The 20,253-nt window shown below is 40.4% G+C and overlaps 1 protein-coding gene across 2 annotated transcripts in view; it reads right to left on the bottom strand.

Annotated features, from left to right (window-relative positions):
- Positions 1–1,112: 1,112 nt before the first annotated feature.
- Positions 1,113–20,253, bottom strand: part of cables1 (Cdk5 and Abl enzyme substrate 1) — a 67,857-nt gene continuing 48,716 nt past the window's right edge. For both annotated transcript variants that reach the window (XM_022678690.2, XM_022678691.2), the window contains 6 exons: positions 19,702–19,807; positions 17,973–18,126; positions 17,074–17,177; positions 10,321–10,427; positions 7,258–7,465; positions 1,113–5,294 (listed from right to left, as the gene is read on the bottom strand). In XM_022678690.2, coding sequence (XP_022534411.2) covers positions 5,154–5,294; positions 7,258–7,465; positions 10,321–10,427; positions 17,074–17,177; positions 17,973–18,126; positions 19,702–19,807 — 820 coding nt within the window. In that variant the 3' untranslated portion in view covers positions 1,113–5,153. The remainder of the gene's footprint in view (positions 5,295–7,257; positions 7,466–10,320; positions 10,428–17,073; positions 17,178–17,972; positions 18,127–19,701; positions 19,808–20,253) is intronic.

Raw genomic sequence — 20,253 nt, forward strand, 5'->3', positions numbered from 1 at the left:
GCTATTGGCTGATATCTCCAGGGTTTGTGGCGGACCGCCTACCTCCACGAGTCGGAGGAGTGCGGAGAAAGAAGGACAGAAGGAGAGTTAGCTAACTGGCTATGCTAACATCCAACAGATTGGTATTAATCTACAATGCAGAGCGTTAAAATAATGAAAAAACACTGAATATAAGGTGGCTGCGTCCAGAAACTTTTGCTACTCCTCCTTTCCTACTTCTCCTTTCCTACCCCGGAAAAAAGGTGGAGGAATCGAGGAGAGGAGAGGAGGAGGAGGAGTGGAGGAAAGGAGCTGTAATTGGGGAAACGGAACAGCTGATCCCTTTTAGATAGGATGTTGACTACCGATGAACTGAGCCAATCACAACGCTCATTTTCAGCACATACCAGATACTGCCCAGCCAATCACAGCTTCTGGATAGAGCTCCGCATACAAAAATAAACACGAGAAATCAAAAAACACAATTCCAGATTCTAGAGATCATAACTTTGACAAGCATATCAAGCTTCAAGATTTGCTATTGATGAAGGTTGCATATGTAAATATTAAATAATTTTTATAGTAAAATATGATTTAATTGAATGTAATAAATAAAAAAAACTAATATTAATAAATAATAAATATAATAATACATATTATATTTTTCATACATTTTGAAGTACTGTGTACATGTACAGCAACATGTTACATATAGGGTCATTAATATAGTTTTACTAAACTATAAATTATATTACTGCTTTACTTGCTGTTTAATTAGATAAGGATCCTAGTTAATTAATATGCTTATGACGTGTATTTGTGAGTTTCCTTCCCCAATCCCACGTGCTTTGTGGGCGTGGATGCAGTGATGTCATTCGAAAATCCCTAAAAGTCTTCCGGAGTAGGATGCTTTTATGTACCCTCAGTTGGAAGCCTCTTCAAGGAGGATTTTAAGCGGCTTCTCTGGACGCAGCCGGTGTGTCTATGGTTGAAAGATGAATTTTGATGTGTAATTATGCAAATGTGACAATACTTACACCTGCCTATAGAAACAGCTGCTAGCTATATAAAGAAATGTTATATCCTTGAAATGCATTTTAAAACAGTATTAATAAAATAATCACAATTACAAATATGAAACAATTTCCTTTTTTATTCAACAAGCAAAGCAGCGTATTTACAGAAGTGTTTCTATTTTACAGACGAGTCGTTTCAGTTAGTTGTGGAGATTCCATCTGTCTGTGAACGAAGCCTAAAGTGCAAGTCAAATCTGATTTACAACAAACGTTTATCATCAATTACAATCATTCAGAATTCCCATTTCATTGTAGCTCACTTGCAGCGTAACTTATTAATGCCATCCGATATTATATCAGTATTTCATCAATCCAAAACAGAACAGGATTTGTTTTTACTCTTCTATATTTTTCTAGATTTTCACTTGGAAAAATTTGCTCTAGCTGATTTTTTTATTTTAGAATGATAAATGCATAGTCAGAGTGACACAGTCAATACAATATTTTCATATATTTGTTTTTAGGAAAAAGTGAAATGTGTTTGAGTCACACTGATGAACAGTGTTTTCGAATGCAGCGATTAGGGGGAAAAGGGAAAAAAAAAAAAAAAAAAAAAAGTCCACTATCAGAAAAGACCAATCATGAGGAAAAAATGGGAGCAAAAAAAAGCAAGAATCTTTTATTTGTGTTAAAGAGAAAATGCTTTTGATAATTTCCTATGAATCCTGTATTCATGTATAAATATATATGTATGCATTTATAAAGTACACATATATACATACATATATATATATATATATATATATATATATATATATATATAACACGTTTTACCTCTGCTCCTTATGTACATATGTGTACTTATATATTTTAATAATTATGAGTTATTATACAAGCTTAAAGTGTTACCAAATAAAGTACTACTTGGTTTGGTTCCTACTTTTGGTTGTCCCTGGGTTACTAGAACACTCAGGGTTCTTCAGTCTAGCGCTATCGGGTGGCCTTTATGTCCCGCTAGCTTTGTGGTTAGCTGCTAATGCTAATGCTGCTGCACCTAGCCTTAGTGCTGGAGAAACTTACTCACTGAAAACTTACGCTTAGATTTCAAAAATATTGAAAGTCTAAGCTTAGTGTAATTTTTAATAGAACACTTTACTCACTCAAATAAACAGTTTTCAGGAGAGGAATCTTTGTAGATTTTTATTTTATTTTAATAATTACAGTTTTTTTTTTACTTAAGACACTTCCCCAAGGATCCATATTAGAAGGGAAAAATGGCGGCACCCTTGCTCACTTTGATGTACGCATTCTTACTAGTGTTGCTTAATGTACCTTATAATTTGGTGCATTTTATGTATGAAACTAGACATGTAGATAAAATACATGTAGATTTCACAGATTTCATACAGAATCTTGGGTCATGTTGCAAATAATGGCATTAAATCAATTGTGAATGCATTTATCTATGCTTATTAGCTGTTGGTAAGGTATAAGGTATTATGTATGCTACATAATGCAATCATAAAATGCATTAATAATGGATGAATACATGAATACAGGATTCATATGGATCTGTTACCATGCTTATTTTTTTTTCAAACTACCTTTAAAAAAAAGGGTCCAGATTTAAAAGATTTTCATAACGAAAGGCTGGACCCTGGATCGTAATACTGCTGAAGTGTCTTCAGTACAGTCTGGACTGTATTAATTACCATTTTATATATATATATATATATATATATATATATATATATTGTACGGCTTCTTTTTCCGTAGCTTCGTAGCGTTCCATCTCTCCAGCGTAGCACTAGAAACGTGCTAAAAATCCACTCTAACATAGAGCACAGGGACAGTAACCGCAAGTGCAGCTCGTCACGCCGCCATCGGAAAACAACAAACCCAAAAAAAGAGGAAAAACCACAAAAAAGTATAAAAGGAATCAATAGTATGTTGATGCACATCTGTATAAACCACTCCCACCCCCTCCCCCAGGCATCCGTATCGACGCAAACGCAGGGAATGCTGGTTAAAAGGAATTCTTAGTGAGCGAAATGAGATGACGACGTTATCTCCGACGTTTCCGCAGCTCCCGACACCAGGAAAGTGCACTTTTAGTGTATGAGAAGGTCCGTTAAACAACTGAGCAACAGTCGCAGTCACCCGTGAGAGCTCTAGAGAAGTCTGTTAACAGGTTGATTTTAAGGCTATGAAGAGTGTAGAGGAGAATGAACCAGGTCCGTCACGAAGTTCACACTTGTGGTTCCTTCCTCGAGCGTGCAAAAGCATGGATAGGCTACATTTATAATCTACAGGGGTTGGACAATGAAACTGAAACACCTGTCATCGTTTTAGTGTGGGAGGTTTCATTTATGGCTAAATTGAAGCAGCCTGGTGTTCAATCTTCATTAATTGCACATTATTGCACCAGTAAGAGCAGAGTGTGAAGGTTCAATTAGCAGGGTAAGAGCACAGTTCGGCTCAAAATATTAATATTGCAATGCACACTATAACATTATGGGTGACATACCAGAGTTCAAAAGAGGACAAATTGTTGGTGCACGTCTTGCTGGAGCATCTGTGACCAAGACAGCAAGTCTTTGTGATGCATCAAGAGCCACGGTATCCAGGGCAATGTCAGCATACCACCAAGAAGGACCAACCACATCCAACAGGATTAACTGTGGATGCTGTAAGAGGAAGCTGTCTGAAAGGGATGTTTGGGTGCTAACCCGGATTGTATCCAAAAAACATAAAACCACGGCTGATCAAATCACGGCAGAATTCAATGTGCACCTCAACTCTCCTGTTTCCACCAGAACTGTCCGTCACCACAATAAATTATTGTGGTCTAAAACCATGTGTTTCAGTTTCATTGCCCAACCCCTGTACACATCAATCTTAAGACATCTGTCTGTGGTCTCAACATTTTGTTTCTTGGGTTTATTCAAGGTCAATGAAGGTCAATTGGTAAAGGTAGTGGATAACACCACACTACTTTGGGTAAGAACTTGGAAAAGAACACCAAAAACGCCTGTTTTTCCTGGTATCTGTGGTCCCAATAATAATAAGTGTTTCCACACTTTGTTTTCTGTTCGTCCATAACTAGGTCTTGGTGTTGTTATCCACAACGCTACACCAACATCACCTTCCCTGTGGTTGACTAGAGTTTGATTCCTTGGTTAGGCAAGTACTAAAGATCTTAAAACACTTGTGATTATATAACTAGTATTTCCATGTATTGTTCAATGTTATGACCATAGTTATGACCACAGGTGTTATTGAGATCTTTGGTGCTGGTGGTGATAATGTTGATGTTGGTGTAGTGTCGTGGATAACCACACTAAGTCCACTAAGTTTTTTTTATGGAAGAAAAAAGTGTGGTAAGACAAATATCTGAAAAAAAGAGGGGTTCTTGGCCTTCCCCAAAGTAGTGTGGTGTTATCCACTACCTTCACCAATTGACCTTCATTGACCTTGAATAATAAAGTTGGTATGACCAGACTGATGCTTGCAGAACTTGGGAGCACTTGGGAGCACTCTGGGTGTTCCAGCAGACTAAGGCGCTGCTACTGTGATCGGGACAACGCTGATTCGAATCCTGGTCATGCAGCTTGCCTTTAGCCATCAGCTGCCGGAGCCCCGAGAGAGCAACGACTAAATCCAAGTGTGGACTTCGGTACAGACCAATGAGTAGAGAGAACATGTTCAGATTTGGCCAAAGAGAAGCAAGCGAATGAGCGTGAAAAGTGTGAAAAATGTGAAAACTTTTTCCAACAGTCCATCAATGAAAAAAAGGCCAAAACCAGTTTGTTTTAAAAAAAAGGAAAAAAAAAGAAAAGAAAAAAGTTCTCCCGGATAAGAAATGAATTCAGAAATCTGGATACAGTCCTTTTTCTTCGAGAGTCTCTCGTAACTCTGAGCTGAAGAAGAAAAAATAAAATAAAAATAAAATAAATGAAATAAAATAAAACTGCTTCTTAGCACTGTAAAACATAAAATAAAGTAACATCCAATATGGGAGTCGTCGCTTTGGCTGAAGAAAGCTCTTTGAAAAGGAGAAAGTGTCTTTATCTCCGACACCTCCGGACCGGAGATGTCGGCCAGGTGCATAGGGTGGATCAGGAGAGTGGGGCCGGCTCTCCTGATGGAAAGCTGCTGCTAGGAGTTCTGCAGGAGGCGTCTATAGTGGGGCATGACCTCGTGCTCCGGGAGGTGCAGGTTGAACTCCAGGGCCACCAGCACGGGGAACTCGAAGGCGATCAGCTCGCGGCGATTCACCCGAAACCTCTCCTCCAGTTTCTGAAGAGCAAAAAAAAAAAACACCCCTCATTTATTATACATCAATCAGCCGGCAGGGATTGAACGCAACACCGCAAACAGCATGAAAGTTGCAGACGAGTGTAAAGATTTCATCAGGGAGGTGTGAAGGACCGAGCAGTGATATGATTCGTCACGGCGCTCGCTGTGTCCGGGTTGAACCTGACTGCACCTGGTTTAAGGATTAACTGATTAACCGTGTAGTTGGGTAAGCTGGAAGTGTCTGAATTTTGCTGCTTCAGTTTTACACTAAAGCTACAGGGTAAATGTGCCTGAAAAGTAGTGCTTGGCAATTATGGCCTAAATTTAAAAAAAAAAAAAAAAAAGCGCGGAGAAACTCACACACTAAAGCAGGGGTGTCCAAACTAAGGCCCGCGGGCCATTTGCGGCCCGTTTCCTTTTTTGGAGCGGCCCGTGAGGTATTTTAGGTTTTCTGCGCATTTCTAGCGCAGAAAAACGGGCCAAAGAGTCTAAAAGTGGAGAGGGTGCGCATTTCTAGCGAAGAAAAACGGGCCAAAGAGTCTAAAAGCGGAGAGGGTGCGCATTTCTAGCGAAGAAAAACGGGCCAAAGAGTCTAAAAGCGGAGAGAGTGCACATTTCTAGCGCAGAAAAACGGGGCAAAAGAGTCTAAAAGCGGAGAGGGTGCACATTTCTAGCGCAGAAAAACGTGGCAAAAGAGTCTAAAAGCGGAGAGGGTGCGCATTTCTAGCGCAGAAAAACGGGCCAAAGAGTCTAAAAGCGGAGAGGGTGCGCATTTCTAGTGCAGAAAAACGGGCCAAAGAGTCTAAAAGCGGAGAGGGTGCTCATTTCTAGCGCAGAAAAACGTGGCAAAAGAGTCTAAAAGCGGAGAGGGTGCACATTTCTAACGCAGAAAAATGGGGCAAAGAGTCTAAAAGCGGAGAGAGTGCGCATTTCTAGCTCAGAAAAACGGCCAGAGAGTCTAAAAGCGGAGAGGGTGCACATTTCTAGCGCAGAAAAACGGGGCAAAAGAGTCTAAAAGCGGAGAGGGTGCTCATTTCTAGCGCAGAAAAACGTGGCAAAAGAGTCTAAAAGCAGAGAGGGTGCAAATTTCTAGCGCAGAAAAATGGGGCAAAGAGTCTAAAAGCGGAGAGAGTGCGCATTTCTAGCGCAGAAAAACGGGGCAAAAGAGTCTAAAAGCGGAGAGGGTGCACATTTCTAGCGCAGAAAAACGGGCCAAAGAGTCTAAAAGCGGAGTGCGCATTTCTAGCGCAGAAAAACGGGCCAAAGAGTCTAAAAGTGGAGAGGGTGCGCATTTCTAGCGAAGAAAAACGGGCCAAAGAGTCTAAAAGTTGCCGTAATTAAGGAGTTTAATATTAAGAGACATCATGAAATGAAATATCAATTTGAAAAATCTTAGTTTACACAACACTGTCAAAGATAAAGATAGTCAAGTAAAATGGTGTTTAAATGAAATAATCAGGAAAATGTATTATTTAAAGTGGTATATTTCATTATTATTATTATTGTTTTCCACTATTAATCACGGATCCTCAATTAATCACGGATCCTTAATTAATCACGGATCCTTAACTGATCACAGATCCTCACCGGAGAACGATGACGTCTGTGGGGTAAACAAATAGACAGATAAATACTTCAGACATGAGTAGCGTTTTTGGATATTTTAGATTAAAAAGATAAAAGGGGTAAAATGAGATTGGGCCTACTTTGCCTGGGCAATTATATCACTAGCATTGTAAGCCTGTTGGGAGCATCAGCTAAAAGCTCTGTATTTCAGAATGCTGGTGGTGAACAGATGTGTGCTATTCGACAAAAGTTAGTACTTGTTATCGCGTTTCACTACAACCCAAGTTCATTTCACACCAGATTTCTCCTTTAAGTAAGATTATCCTGTTAATTTCACATTAAACACTAAACATGTGGAACCCACCCCTGCAGAAATATAATCATCTACCATACTCACGTCTATCAGGGTCTTGACCTCGTGCTTCTTGAGGTCTCCGCCGATCTTGGCCGCCAGGAGGACGCAGGCGCCGGCGCAGAGTTTGCGGTTCTGCTTGTGAAGCTTGCCCTGCAGCACCAGCTTCTCGAAATAGACGAAGGCCATGGCCACGGTGGGCTCTTCATAACCGCACTCATCCTGAGCCAGCTTACGGATCTCCCTCTTCAGACTGAAACACAAGAAACCAGTCAGAATCAGTCTAACATGAATATAAGCAGGTGAAATAATTACAACCAATCAGAGAGCTGAGCGGTGGGTTGCTGTTGTGTGCTGGGTGGATGCAGTGGTATCCCTTGTAGTTGTGTTGGTAGATAGAGGTTCATATAGTGCTGCTTTGTGGTGGCAATGGTATCCCTGGTGTTTGCTTTAGGGTTGCAGTGTGGATAATATATTGCTGCTAGGTGGTTGCAATGGTATCCCACATGTTTGCTAGGATGTTGCTAATTGGAATTATGGTTGCAAATTGTACCTACAGAGTTTGCTTTGGGGTTACTGGATGGTTACTATGGTGCTCCTCGGTGGTTGAGATTGTTTTGCAGTAGCAAAATGGTATTCCAGTTTCGATGGTATTCCAGGTGGTTGCTAAGATGTTGCTAAGTGGTTACTACGGAGGTGGTTACTGGGCCTGTTTTGTTGCTTCAGGGCCTGGAGAACATGCTTCAAGGTCCTGGACTACTTGCTGCTATGTGGTTGCAATGGTATCCCACGTGGTTGCTAGGATGTTGCTAATTAGTTATTATGGTACTCCTGGGTGGTTCCAAACTGTACCTCCAGGGTTTGCTTAGGGGTTGCTGGATGGTTACTATGGTGCTCCTCGGTGGTTGAGATTGTTTTGCGGTATCAAGGCAATTTCAATGGTATTGCAGGCGGTTGCTAAGTGGTTACTAAGGAGCAGGGTGGTTACCAAGCCTGCCGGTTTTGCTGCTTCAGGGCCTTGACAACTTGCAGCTTTGTGGTTGCAATGGTATCCCACATGGTTGCTAGGATAAAGCTAATTAGTTATTATGATACTTCTGGATGGTTCCAAATTGTACCTCCAGGGTTTGCTTTGGGGTTGCTGGATGGTTACTATGGTGCTTCTAGGTGGTTAAGATTGTTTTGTGGTAGCAAGGCAGTTTCAATGGGATCCCAAGTGGTTGCTAAGTTGTTGCTAGTTGGTTACTAAAGAGGCAAGGTGGTTACCAAGCCTGCCTGTTTTGCTGCTTCAGGGCTTTGACAACTTGCTGCTTTATGGTTGCAATAGTATCCCACGTGGTTGCTAGGATAAAGCTAATTAGTTATTATGGTTCTTCTGAGTGGTTGCAAATTGTACCTCCAGACATGCCTTTGGGGTTGCTGGATGGTTACTATGGTGCTACTCGGTGGTTAAGATGTTTTGCGGTAGCAAGGCAGTTTCAATGGTATCCCAGGTGGTTGCTAAGGTGTTGCTAAGTGGTTACCATGGAGAAATCTACTTCAGTTTCTGAATCAGTTTCTCTGATTTTGCTATTTATAGGTTTATGTTTGAGTAAAATGAACATTGTTGTTTTATTCTATAAACTACAAACAACATTTCTCCCAAATTCCAAATAAAAATATTGTCATTTAAAGCATTTATTTGCAGAAAATGAGAAATGACTGAACTAACAAAAAGCTTTCAGACCTCAAATAATGCAAAGAAAACAAGTTCATGTTCATAAAGTTTTAAGAGTTCAGAAATCAATATTTGGTGGAATAAACCTGGTTTTTAATCACAGTTTTCATGCATCTTGGCATCATGTTCTCCTTCACCAGTCTTACACACTGCTTTTGGATAACTTTATGCTGCTTTACTCCTGGTGCAAAAATTCAAGCAGTTCAGTTTGGTTTGATGGCTTGGTCTGAACATCTAACACACAGTGTACAAATGGTTTTTAGTGGAGTTCAGCTCTGGGTCCCTATGGTGGGCATGTATTAGTGGTGGGCAATATGTTCCTAAAATAATATCACGCTATTACAGGGTATTTTTGTGATAATGATATCCTTTGTGATATGATAAAACACTGAATAATCAGATTAATTATAGAAACAAAATAAATTTTAAAAGTTTTAATTAGTTTTAAAACAGGTTTAAACATTCATTAGAAAACAAATTGACTTTATAATTTTATTTAAAAAAAAAATATATATATATATATATATATTAATATTTATAACAAGAACTCTATCACAAAACTATACAAAAAAAGTACAAACTTAAAAAAAAATACTCTAACCCTCCTTTAATCTTTGGGGTCAATTTGACCCTATTTAAGGTTTATAGTCTTTTATATTTTTGTGATTCATAATTATTGTCTTTTCTTAATTTTAAGAATTTTAAGCATTAATTAAGACAATACATAAAAATATTTTTTTTATATTTTACACACATTTGTGTGGTAATTATGCTGAGGTCAGTATGACCAGAATGACCAGTTTTATGTTATAAAACTGATTCAGTTTTATAATCTTTCTCTAAATGTGTATATATACACATAAAGGGGTTGGAGAATGAAACTGAAACACCTGGTTTTAGAGCACAATAATTGATTGTGGTGACGGACAGTTCTGGTGGAAACAGGAGAGTTGAGGTGCACATTGAATTCTGCGGGATTTGATCAGCCGTGGTTTTATGTTTTTTGGATACAATCTGGGTTAGCACCCAAACATCCCTTTCAGACAGCTTCCTCTTACAGCGTCCACAGTTAATCCTGTTGGATGTGGTTGGTCCTTCTTGGTGGTATGCTGACATTACCCTGGATACTGTGGCTCTTGATGCATCACAAAGACTTGCTGTCTTGGTCACAGATGCTCCAGCAAGACGTGCACCAACAATTTGTCCTCTTTTGAACTCTGGTATGTCACCCATAATGTTATAGTGTGCATTGCAATATTTAGAGCAGAACTGTGCTCTTACCCTGCTAATTGAACCTTCACACTCTGCTCTTACTGGTGCAATGTGCATCCCCTGGATATCAATAAAATGTTTGATATAGGATATGGCACACCCTCTAGCATGTACTGTACCTTCTGATCTTGCTCAGAGTCAGGCGAATGTGAGGGAACTTCTCCTTGAAGGTCTCGTTCATGTCCTTCTTGAGGTCGGAGGGTTTGACGTACTCGATGACTGTGGTCTGTGTGGAAGAGGAAAACGTGTTACGTGGTTAAGGGGATCTCCTTCACACTATTGCACGAATATAACCAAGATTAGTGAAAGCTAATCCGGGTCAGTTCAGAGGATCTCTTTCATTTTAAAGCCACTGAACGTCTTTGTCAACGGAAGGCCTCGGGGCGGGTCGTGTTTCATGACTGCTTTACTGCTTGTAAACAAAGTCGGTGTCAACAACCCTCAAAATTTGGGTCAGTATGTTCCGCAGTCGTTCTTGGCAAATAGTGCACTTAAAAAAGTTCACGTTTTTTAAAATGAGCATAAAATACAGACCCTAAGATCTTGTGGAACATCCCTAGTTTTGATGCATACAGCGTTTTCACACCTGTAGTTTTTAGGTTTCTATGGTCCAGATCAGTTGATGAGTTTTATTGTTTATTTGGAGCGTTTCCCCCTCTGCTTGGTTTGTTTTCACACAGGCATATTAAACCTAAACGCACCAAAATGCTCACCAATAAACCACATGAGCACATTCTCTACTCTGATTAATCAGAGCTGTCTGGCAAGAAGCTAAACAAAGTAAATATAGTGAGAAGTGAAAAGATTCTGTGTTACAGTCTGTATATCTGTGCAGTGTGAAGCTGCTTTAACATTTTAAACACAGTGTTTTTAATGGGATGTGCAGCGCAGAATGGTTTGCACAGATATGAGCAGTGAACGCAGCACGTACTGCGCTCAGTGTAAACAGCATGGAGCAGCAGAGACAGTGTTTGTTCATAGCTGTGGTAATTAGTGTTATCTGTCTAATATATCAGATTAAACTGTGCTTTATCAGCAGTTTATCTCTAATAAAAGGAGTATAATTGATAGCTGGGTCGGATCGAGACCGGATCATGTTCTCACCACAAGCGAATCGCTCCAGAGTTGACACCCTTTGGGACCGGGCCGAGACTGCACTAAGGGAACAAACCAACCAGAGTCTGTTTTAACCAGAACAAATAGTTCTGGTGTGAAAACGCCCTCAGATATATCCTAAATATGGCCCAAAACAAAGCTAAAATATAGATATAAAAAATAGAAACGTGCATTTCCTGAATGGAATAAAGAACAGTTGTGCAAATTCATTGGTTGCCAGATATATACGATTGCTAGGCTATTGCTATGTGCTCATATAGTTGAGACTAATGTTTTTTGCTAAACGGTTGCAATGGTATACCAGGTGGTTGCTATTGGGTTGCTAGTTAGTTGCTTGGTGGTTGCTATGGTCTCCGAGGTGGTTGCTATTGGGTTGCTAGTTAGTTGCAAGGATGTTGCTAGAGGTGTTGCTCTGTGATTGCTGTGATGTTTCTAATGGTTACTAATAGGTTGCTAAATGGTGGAAAACCTGTTTCAAGATGGATGCCATGGCATTTCTAAGTGGTTACTATGGTGTCCTTCGATGTTTGCAATGATATCGAAGGTTGTTGCTATTGTGGTGCAAGATGGCTGCCGGTTCATTGCTTTGTTGCTGATATGTTTTTTCTAGACAGTTGCCATGTTGCTTCTAGCTGGTTACTATTGTGTTTCTAGATTATTGCAAATGTATCCAATGTTGTTAATCTGGTGCTGCTAGGGTGTTGCAATGGTATACCACAGGGATGCTACTGGATTGCAAGGTGGTTGCGAGGGTGTTGCTAGGAGGTTGATACGGCCATGTGGCTGCAATGTTGCAATTGTTGCAAGCTGGCTGATGTGGGTGGTTCTAGGTTTCTAGGTCCTTACTATGGGGTTCCAAGGGTGTTGCAATGGTATACCAGGCGGTCGCTATTGGATTGCTAGGTGGTTGAATAGGAGTTGCTCAGAGGTTGCTATGGCGTTGCAAGCTGGTTATAATGTTATTACAGTGTTCTTAGATGGTTGCAATGGTATCCAAGGTGGTTACCATGGTGTTGCAGGGTGGCTGCTAGGGCGTTGCTATGTTTTTGATAGAGTATCCCAAAAATTTCTTCTATGTTTTCTACTAGTGTATTTGTATCATTGTGAGTAAAGAAAATATAACTATACATTAATAATAATAACAATTAAAAACAACAATCTGGAGTTGATTTCTTGAGCTAGATGAACGTTATCCAGCAGAAAAATAACAATAAAAGCTAGTTTAAATTGGATTTCAATGCAGTTACTGTTAATCCTAACTAATACTTACAATAAAATAAAGTGATTAATGCTATTTTAATAAGACGAAACGCTGAGAGATTTATTTCACACACTAAATAAATAAATAAATAAATAAAGAAAGAAAATAAAACATTGTGTTCTGTCTCCTCTGCTGAACACAATGCTAATTGTCTTAAACAATTCCACTATTCCATCAGCAATAGAAGGAAGGGGAAGGGAGCCGAGCCTGGATTTGTGCTGGAGTTCAAGTGCGAGTCCCAATAACAAAAACACAGCTCTGAAATGGGAAATGAACCGGGAGGATATTATGTAAACACGATAAAGAAGCCCTTTCCTCTGGAACACGAGAACATGAGAGCACGAGAACACGATAACGGCCGCCGCTAACGAACACGTAGCTCTGAGAGAATTCAACCTCAGCCTCAGCCTGAGGAGATCAAACACAGGCAGCAGTGTGGAGTCCAGCCTCCAGACATTCCACACGCCCGGGGGGAGGGGCTTAACAAGGTCACGGCGGGCCAGAGTGTGTGAAAATAAACAAAACGCAGGACAAGATAGTGCTGTGAAGTGACTTCAAAGGAGTAAAGAGAGACACATCTTCAGGAGAATCATCATTAGTTTTGCTCATCTCTGCTTTGATTTTCTCAGTCAGTTTTTCAGGCTTTCAGTTAACAGCTGTGCTGAACTCATCAAGAGTTAATTACTTGAATTTCTTGTCTCTTAATAAAGTGTTTGAGAGCATCAGTTAAAGTAAAGTAGTGAAGAGGTAGAGTTACAGGTATATAGTGAATAGTGAATATTTGAGTAATGTTCTAATCCAGATTAAGAGAAGCAAGAACTACTCAACTAAATAAAGAAACATTATGATGATGAAACTGGCACTCATCAGGACCACCCCAGGAAAGAAGAGCACGTTTTTTCAGCCTTATCACTATGGTTTTGGATGGCTGCGGTGGTATTACTCGGTTGCTAGGTGGTTGCAAAGGTGTTGATTTGTAGTTGCTGCTGGTGTTGCTATGTAATTGCTATGGTGTTGCCAAGTGGTTGTCGGCTGTGATGTTGCTAATAGTTACTAATGTGCTACTTGCTATATGGTGTATATGATGTTGCAAGGTGGCTGGCATAGTGTCTCTTGCTGTGAAGTTGCTAACTGTTCCTAACATATTACTAAAAGAAAAACGATGGATATGGTGTAAGGTGTGCAAGGTGGCTGCCATGGTCTTTCTATGTGGTTACCATGGATTTCTTAGACGATTGCAATAGTATCCAGTGTTTTTACTCTGGTGCTGCTAGATGGTTGCAGTTGTAAAACTGATTGTTGCCACACCATTGCTTCGTTGTTGCTAGGGTGATCTCAAATGTGGCTGTGATAATTAGCGATATCTGGCTAATTGTCAGATTAAACTGCGCCTTAACAGCAGTTTAGCTCAAATAAAAGGAATATATTTTATAGCTGTTTGAGATGGTTATTATAGTTTTCCTGGACGGTTGCAATGGTATGCAGAGTGGTTATGATGGTGTTGCAAGGTGGCTGCTAGGGTGTTGCTAGGTTTTTCATAGAGTATCCCAAAATGTTTCTTCAATGTTGTCTTAAATGGTTGCCCAAGTGTTGTTTGTTGAGTCTATGTCTATGTCTATATATATATAAATATATATATATATATATATATATATATATATATATATATATATATATATATATATATATATATATATATGATGTTGCAAGGTGGCTGCTATAGTGTCTCTTGCTGTGAAGTTGCTAACTGTTACTAACATATTACTAAAAAAATGGTGGATATGGTGTTGCAAGGTGGCTGCCATGTTTTTTTATGTGGTTACTATGGATTTCTTAGATGGTTGCAATGGTATCCAGTGTTTTTACTCTGGTGCTGCTAGATGGTCGGAGTGGTATAACAGATTTTTGCCACAACATTACTTTGTTGTTGCTAGGGTGATGCCAAATGGTTGCTATGGTTACTTCCAGTTGGTTACTATTGTGTTGAGTTACAGGTATACAGTGAACAGCTCTATTTGAGTAATGTTCTAATCCAGATTATGAGAAGTAACAACTACTCAACTAAGTAAAGAAAAAAAAGAAGAAAAAAAAAAGTATCCTCAAGTTCAGTCGCAAATGATGGAACTGGCACTCATCAAGAGGAAGCCCCAGGAAAGGAAGAGCAAGAGATTCCAATGTTCTTTAAAGTGACCAGCCTCAAAAACCACAAGTTAACAGCTCCCCAGATAAGAGTATTTTGGTTTAACACTTTTAAGTTACTACATGATTCCTTATGTGTTCCTTCATAGTCTGGATCACTTCAGTATCCATTTAATAAAAACTAAAAAATTATTAAAAACTTTGAGAAGTTTTGACTTGTTTTGAATATTAGTGAACAACAAAATATTATGACCATAGATGAGAAACACAGTTATGACCAAAATATGAGGATAATTTTAGCATTCTTTGGAACTATTCCTTAAAAAAACCCCAAGTGATTAAAGATTAAAGGCCTGAATTATTTTCAAACGAAATGATTTATGATCTCTGGATCTCGTGAAAGCCTCGATTTATCCCACACTTAACTCTCACAGTTGGGATAAACAGCTGGTGACACAATCTGAACTATCCTCAGTTCACACGATCCAACAGAAATAATTCATTCAAATCACACAAAAATAAACTATTTACTATCTGTTCAGATGCTCTTTTTCATAGTGCAGTTCTCTAATATAAAGACTGGTAATGCTGTACCAATACAGCCACACCCACATTAAATCACACTCATTATTAGAGCTGTTGGCACAGGCAGTATATATATATATATATATATATATATATATATATATATATATATATATATATATATATATATATATATATATATCAGCACTGTGAGGTTATATAATGCTGCAGACCAGCAGCAGCAGCAGATCTGCCCACTGCCTGTTCTGAAAGACCAGTATTTCTGTGGGTGATCAACCCAAAAATAGCTCTGTTAAATTAACTGTAACGCTCTGTAAAAAACGGATAAAACTGTACATTTTGTGATTTTACACTTTACAACTTGCTTAAACCAAAAAATCCAGAATGAAATACAGAACAGTTGTACAAATCAATTGGTTCCCACATCTATACAGTTGCTAGGCTGTTGCTATGTGGTCACTAGGGTGAGACTAAATTTTTGCTAGATGGTTGCAATGGTATACCAAGTGGCTGCTATTGGGTTGCTAAGTGGTTGCAAAGATGTTGCTTTCTTGTTGCTTCTGGTGTTGCTTTGTGATTGCTATGGTGTTGCCAAGTGGTTGCTGTGACATTGCTAATTGTTACTAATGTATTACAAAAAAAATTGTGGATATGATGTTGCAAGGTGGCTGCCGTGGTATTTAAGTGGTTACCATATTTTTTGGACTAAGGCACACCTAAAATGTTTTACTTTTCTCAAAAATCAAAAGTGCACCTTATGTATGAATTCTACCAGTCAGGTTGTAAGGAGCAGTAAAGCTACTCCTAAATTAGTGCTTCTTGCCACGGCTAGGTAGCGCTGTTAACCTTAGCTGGCTATGCTGCTAACTGCGGCTGGATATGCTGCTAACCATAGCTGGCTAACATTGCTTACTGGGGCTGGCTATGCTGCTAACCATAGCTAAGTATTTCTGCTAACTGGAGCTGGCTAGTGCTGCTAACCGAGGCTAGCTAAGCAGCTAACCGGGGCTGGCTGGCACTGCTAACCGGGGCTGGCTAGCACTGCTAATGGGGGCTGGCTAGCACTGCTAACGGGGGCTGGCTAGCATTGCTAACGGGGGCTGGCTAGCACTGCTAACCGGGGCTGGCAGGCACTGTTAACCGGGGCTGGCTGGCACTGCTAACCGGGGCTAGCTGGAACTGCTAACCGGGGTGGCTGGCATTGATAACCGGGGCTGGCTGGCATTGATAACCGGGGCTGGCTGGCACTGCTAACCTGGGCTGGCTAGCACTGCTAACTGCACCTGGCTATGCTGCTAACTGCGGCTAGCGCTCACCCTTGGACAAAATACTGGAAAGCTAAGTTTACTGTAAATAAACGGAAGCGCTTTACTCACCTAAATAAACATTTTCAGGAGAGAAATCTGTGTAGATTAACATCCAGCACTCGTTTGAGTTTAAAAGAAAAAGTCAGAAAGATACGGTACTATTGTGTTCCTCAACGGTTGCAATGATATCCAGTGTTTTTGCTCTGATGCTACAAGATGCAACAGATAGTAGACAGACCATTGCTTTGTTGTTGCTAGGGTGATGTTGAATGGTTGCTATGGTGTTTTTTTAAGTGGTTGCCAGGTATTTCACTATATATTGACTCGATTTAACTTCAAACTTTTGTGTATTGTATTGGAAGCCAATTTAAAAAGATTTCTATTGGTTCTTTCATTGTGAAATTGTCACACAATAATTGGACAAATTTAAACACTGGGTTTTGTGAGACAGCATCAAATGCATTTTACCACGAGCATGATTTACACTACAGCAGTGAACTCACCATGTAAGAAGGGAAGATGAGGACTCGCTTGTGCTTTCCACATGGCCACTGTGGGTCATCCAGAAGGTTGGGGTCGTACTCCCTGAAATCTCCCACTTCGTTCCCTGTGGGCGGAGAGAGAACACAGTAAACAGACCCAGCGTGAGCTGGAAGTGCCAAATCGTCCACAGCAGCAGCCGTCCCAGTGAACACACGGACGACCCTGAATCGGTCAGGGGTTTGGTGTACAGGCTGTTGTGAAAACACAGATGTTTTTAACAGTACCCTACAGCATTCACTGCTCACACACTCACCCAGTCCCCCTATATCAATATACTATCAGCCTTACTATGATGGACAGACATAGAGACAGTCAGACAGACCGAGAGAAAGGAAAATAGATAGATAACTATACAGATAGATAGTTATACAGATAGATAGACAGAAAGATAGGCTGATATCTATACAGACAAACTACACGGACAGACAGACAGGCAAAATAGATAGACAGACCAAGACAGACACACAGACAGACAGATAGACAAACAGATAAATAGCTATACAGGTAGAGAGTTATACAGACAGAGGGACAGAGAGATAGGCTGATATCTATACAGACAGACAGGCTAAAAAGATAAAGGAAGATACACAGGAAGAGACGTAGATAGCAATACAGGTAGATAGTTATACAGATAGACAGACAGAGAAACATGCCAATATGTAGACAGACAGACAGACAGATAGACAGATAGAGAGACAGATAGCCAGACAGATAGAAAGAGAAATAGACAAACAGACAAAGAGACAGATACACAGACAGATAGAGACAGGCAGCTGGATAGATAGAGAGACAGACAGACAGATAATGAGAGGAATGAGTGGGAAGTGAAAGCAGGATTTGGGGGGGGTGGTGGTGGTACCTGTGTCCAGGCTGCTCTGGTTGCTGTTGGCACGTGCCAGGCTGAGGCTCCGGTGGCTGGCGTTCCGGGACTGAGAGAAGGACGAGGTGGAGTCGATGGTGTTCCTGCGGCCCAGGACGTTGGTGGGGTACAGAAACTGCATATAGGACACAGTCTGTGGACGGAGAGGAACAGGACACATCAGTAACCATCAACACACACCTTTCTACATACACTTTACGACCAAAAGTACTGGAACATCTTCACATTACATTTACAGGAGATAGATAGATAGACAGACAGACGGACAGACAGGTAGGACAGACAGGTAGAGAAGGCAGATAGATAAAGAGACATACAGACAGATACATAGATACATAGACTGAATATACAGACAGATAGAATAGATAGACATGTAGAATAGAGAAGTAGGACAGACAGGTCGGGTAGATCTGATACAAATACAGATACTTTTACTTTATTATTAGTACTATAATTAAGGTTATATTTAAGGTTATATGATGAGGCTGAAACAGACCACACAGACCTTTGAAGAATTAAATATTAAATACGCTAAATATTAAATACAGGGCATTTTTTTTTGCACTGGTTGCGCAGGAGACTTTTATTTTGACAGGTAGCGTAGTGGATTAGCTGCAATAGCTATTGGCTAACCGGTGACGCTAACTGTATTTCCGAGCTGAATTAATCACTGTTTTTTAATAACAGATTTCTTGGTGCTGGTTAGAGTGGGTAGGATCTGTGGTTTGATATTAGATGTGGATTATGGCTGTAGTTCACTTGAGAAAGTTACTTATTACATTCACAATGCTGGAATGCAGCTGTCGGCTCAATGCTAGCTAGGCTAACAGACTGCAGATGTTAATGGAGATGGCTAACGGCTAGCTGGCGATGCTAACTGTATTTCAGTAATATATTTATCACTGTTTTTTTTTTAACAACAGATGGGTGTGTTTGTGCTGGTTAGTGTTTGTAGATCCTGTGGTTTTATAGGATAGGTGGATTATGATTTAGATTACTCCAGTCTGTAGTTATAATACCTTTACAACACCAGAATGCAGCTGCTGTCGGTTCAATGCTAGCTAGGCTAACAGACTGCTGGTGTTAATCTGTTCACCCCTCAGACGCTCCTTTACTTTTTTTGTATAAAAACAGCTAAAGTTACTCATTCAGCCGCAGACTGAAGCTGCTGGGGGTTCAGGGTAAACTGTGGAACTGGAATCCGGATCAGTGATGCATTTCGTTTTAATGTTACGGCGGGTTTATTGCCCAGCTCAAGCTGTGGACTGGAATATGGATCGGTAAGAGGATCGGCTGCGATCGGCTGATATCCGATTTGTCGAATTATGTCAATATCGGCCCCAATCGGTCCCATCTCTACTATAAACACATGAATGGATGGATAGGCAGACTGGTTAGACAGACACATACATAGATACATGGATTGACTATATAGACAGACAGACAGACAGAGACAAAAAGACAGATACATAGACTAGCTATATAACCATAATGGATGGATGAATGGATGGATGGACGGAGAGACTGGCTATACAGACAGATATAAATACATGGACTGGCTATACAGACAGACAGCCACACAGACAGATAGCTAGTCAGGCTATACAGACAGAGACATATGCACGGGCACTGAATCTCTAATGAATCTCTAATGAAGATTCAGTATAAGGGCTCAATACAGGAACAGGAAGCTGGAACACAGACTCACCTTGCCGTCGGCGCCGAGCTCCACGCCCTCCAGACCAATCACCATCTCCTTGGCGCTCACGCCACCTGAGGGGTGTCTCTGCCGCCCACTCTCCACCTTCACTTCCCTGCCGAGACGAGAGAACAGCCTCAGAACCCTGACCTCACCTCCACCACCACCACCACCATCATACCACCACCATCCAACTCCTGACTGACCAATCACAGCCCTGCAGCTCATCAGTACATCTCCATTAGCTCTGGAAAGGTGGGGAAGCATGGGGGACAGGTGTGATTTTTGGGTGGGTGAGATCTGGAGCCACTGGGTTATGCAGGATTCAGGAGGAAATGAAGCTCAAATCAATTCAAGGTCAAATTAATCAAAACAGAACGATCCCAGCCACACCCACAGGAATGCAAAGCAAGCCGCTACATTTAAAGCAATGGATTAGGGAGAAAAAAATAATGATTATAAAGCATCCAGGAATGAAGGTACATCAAACACAGCTACAAATAATAGTGAAGCAGATGTGGAATTGGGCAATTTTAACTCCTGATACTATAAGGTCCAGAA

The sequence above is a fragment of the Astyanax mexicanus genome, chromosome 4 (assembly GCF_023375975.1).
Source record: "Astyanax mexicanus isolate ESR-SI-001 chromosome 4, AstMex3_surface, whole genome shotgun sequence".
Classification (NCBI taxonomy): domain Eukaryota; kingdom Metazoa; phylum Chordata; class Actinopteri; order Characiformes; family Acestrorhamphidae; genus Astyanax; species Astyanax mexicanus.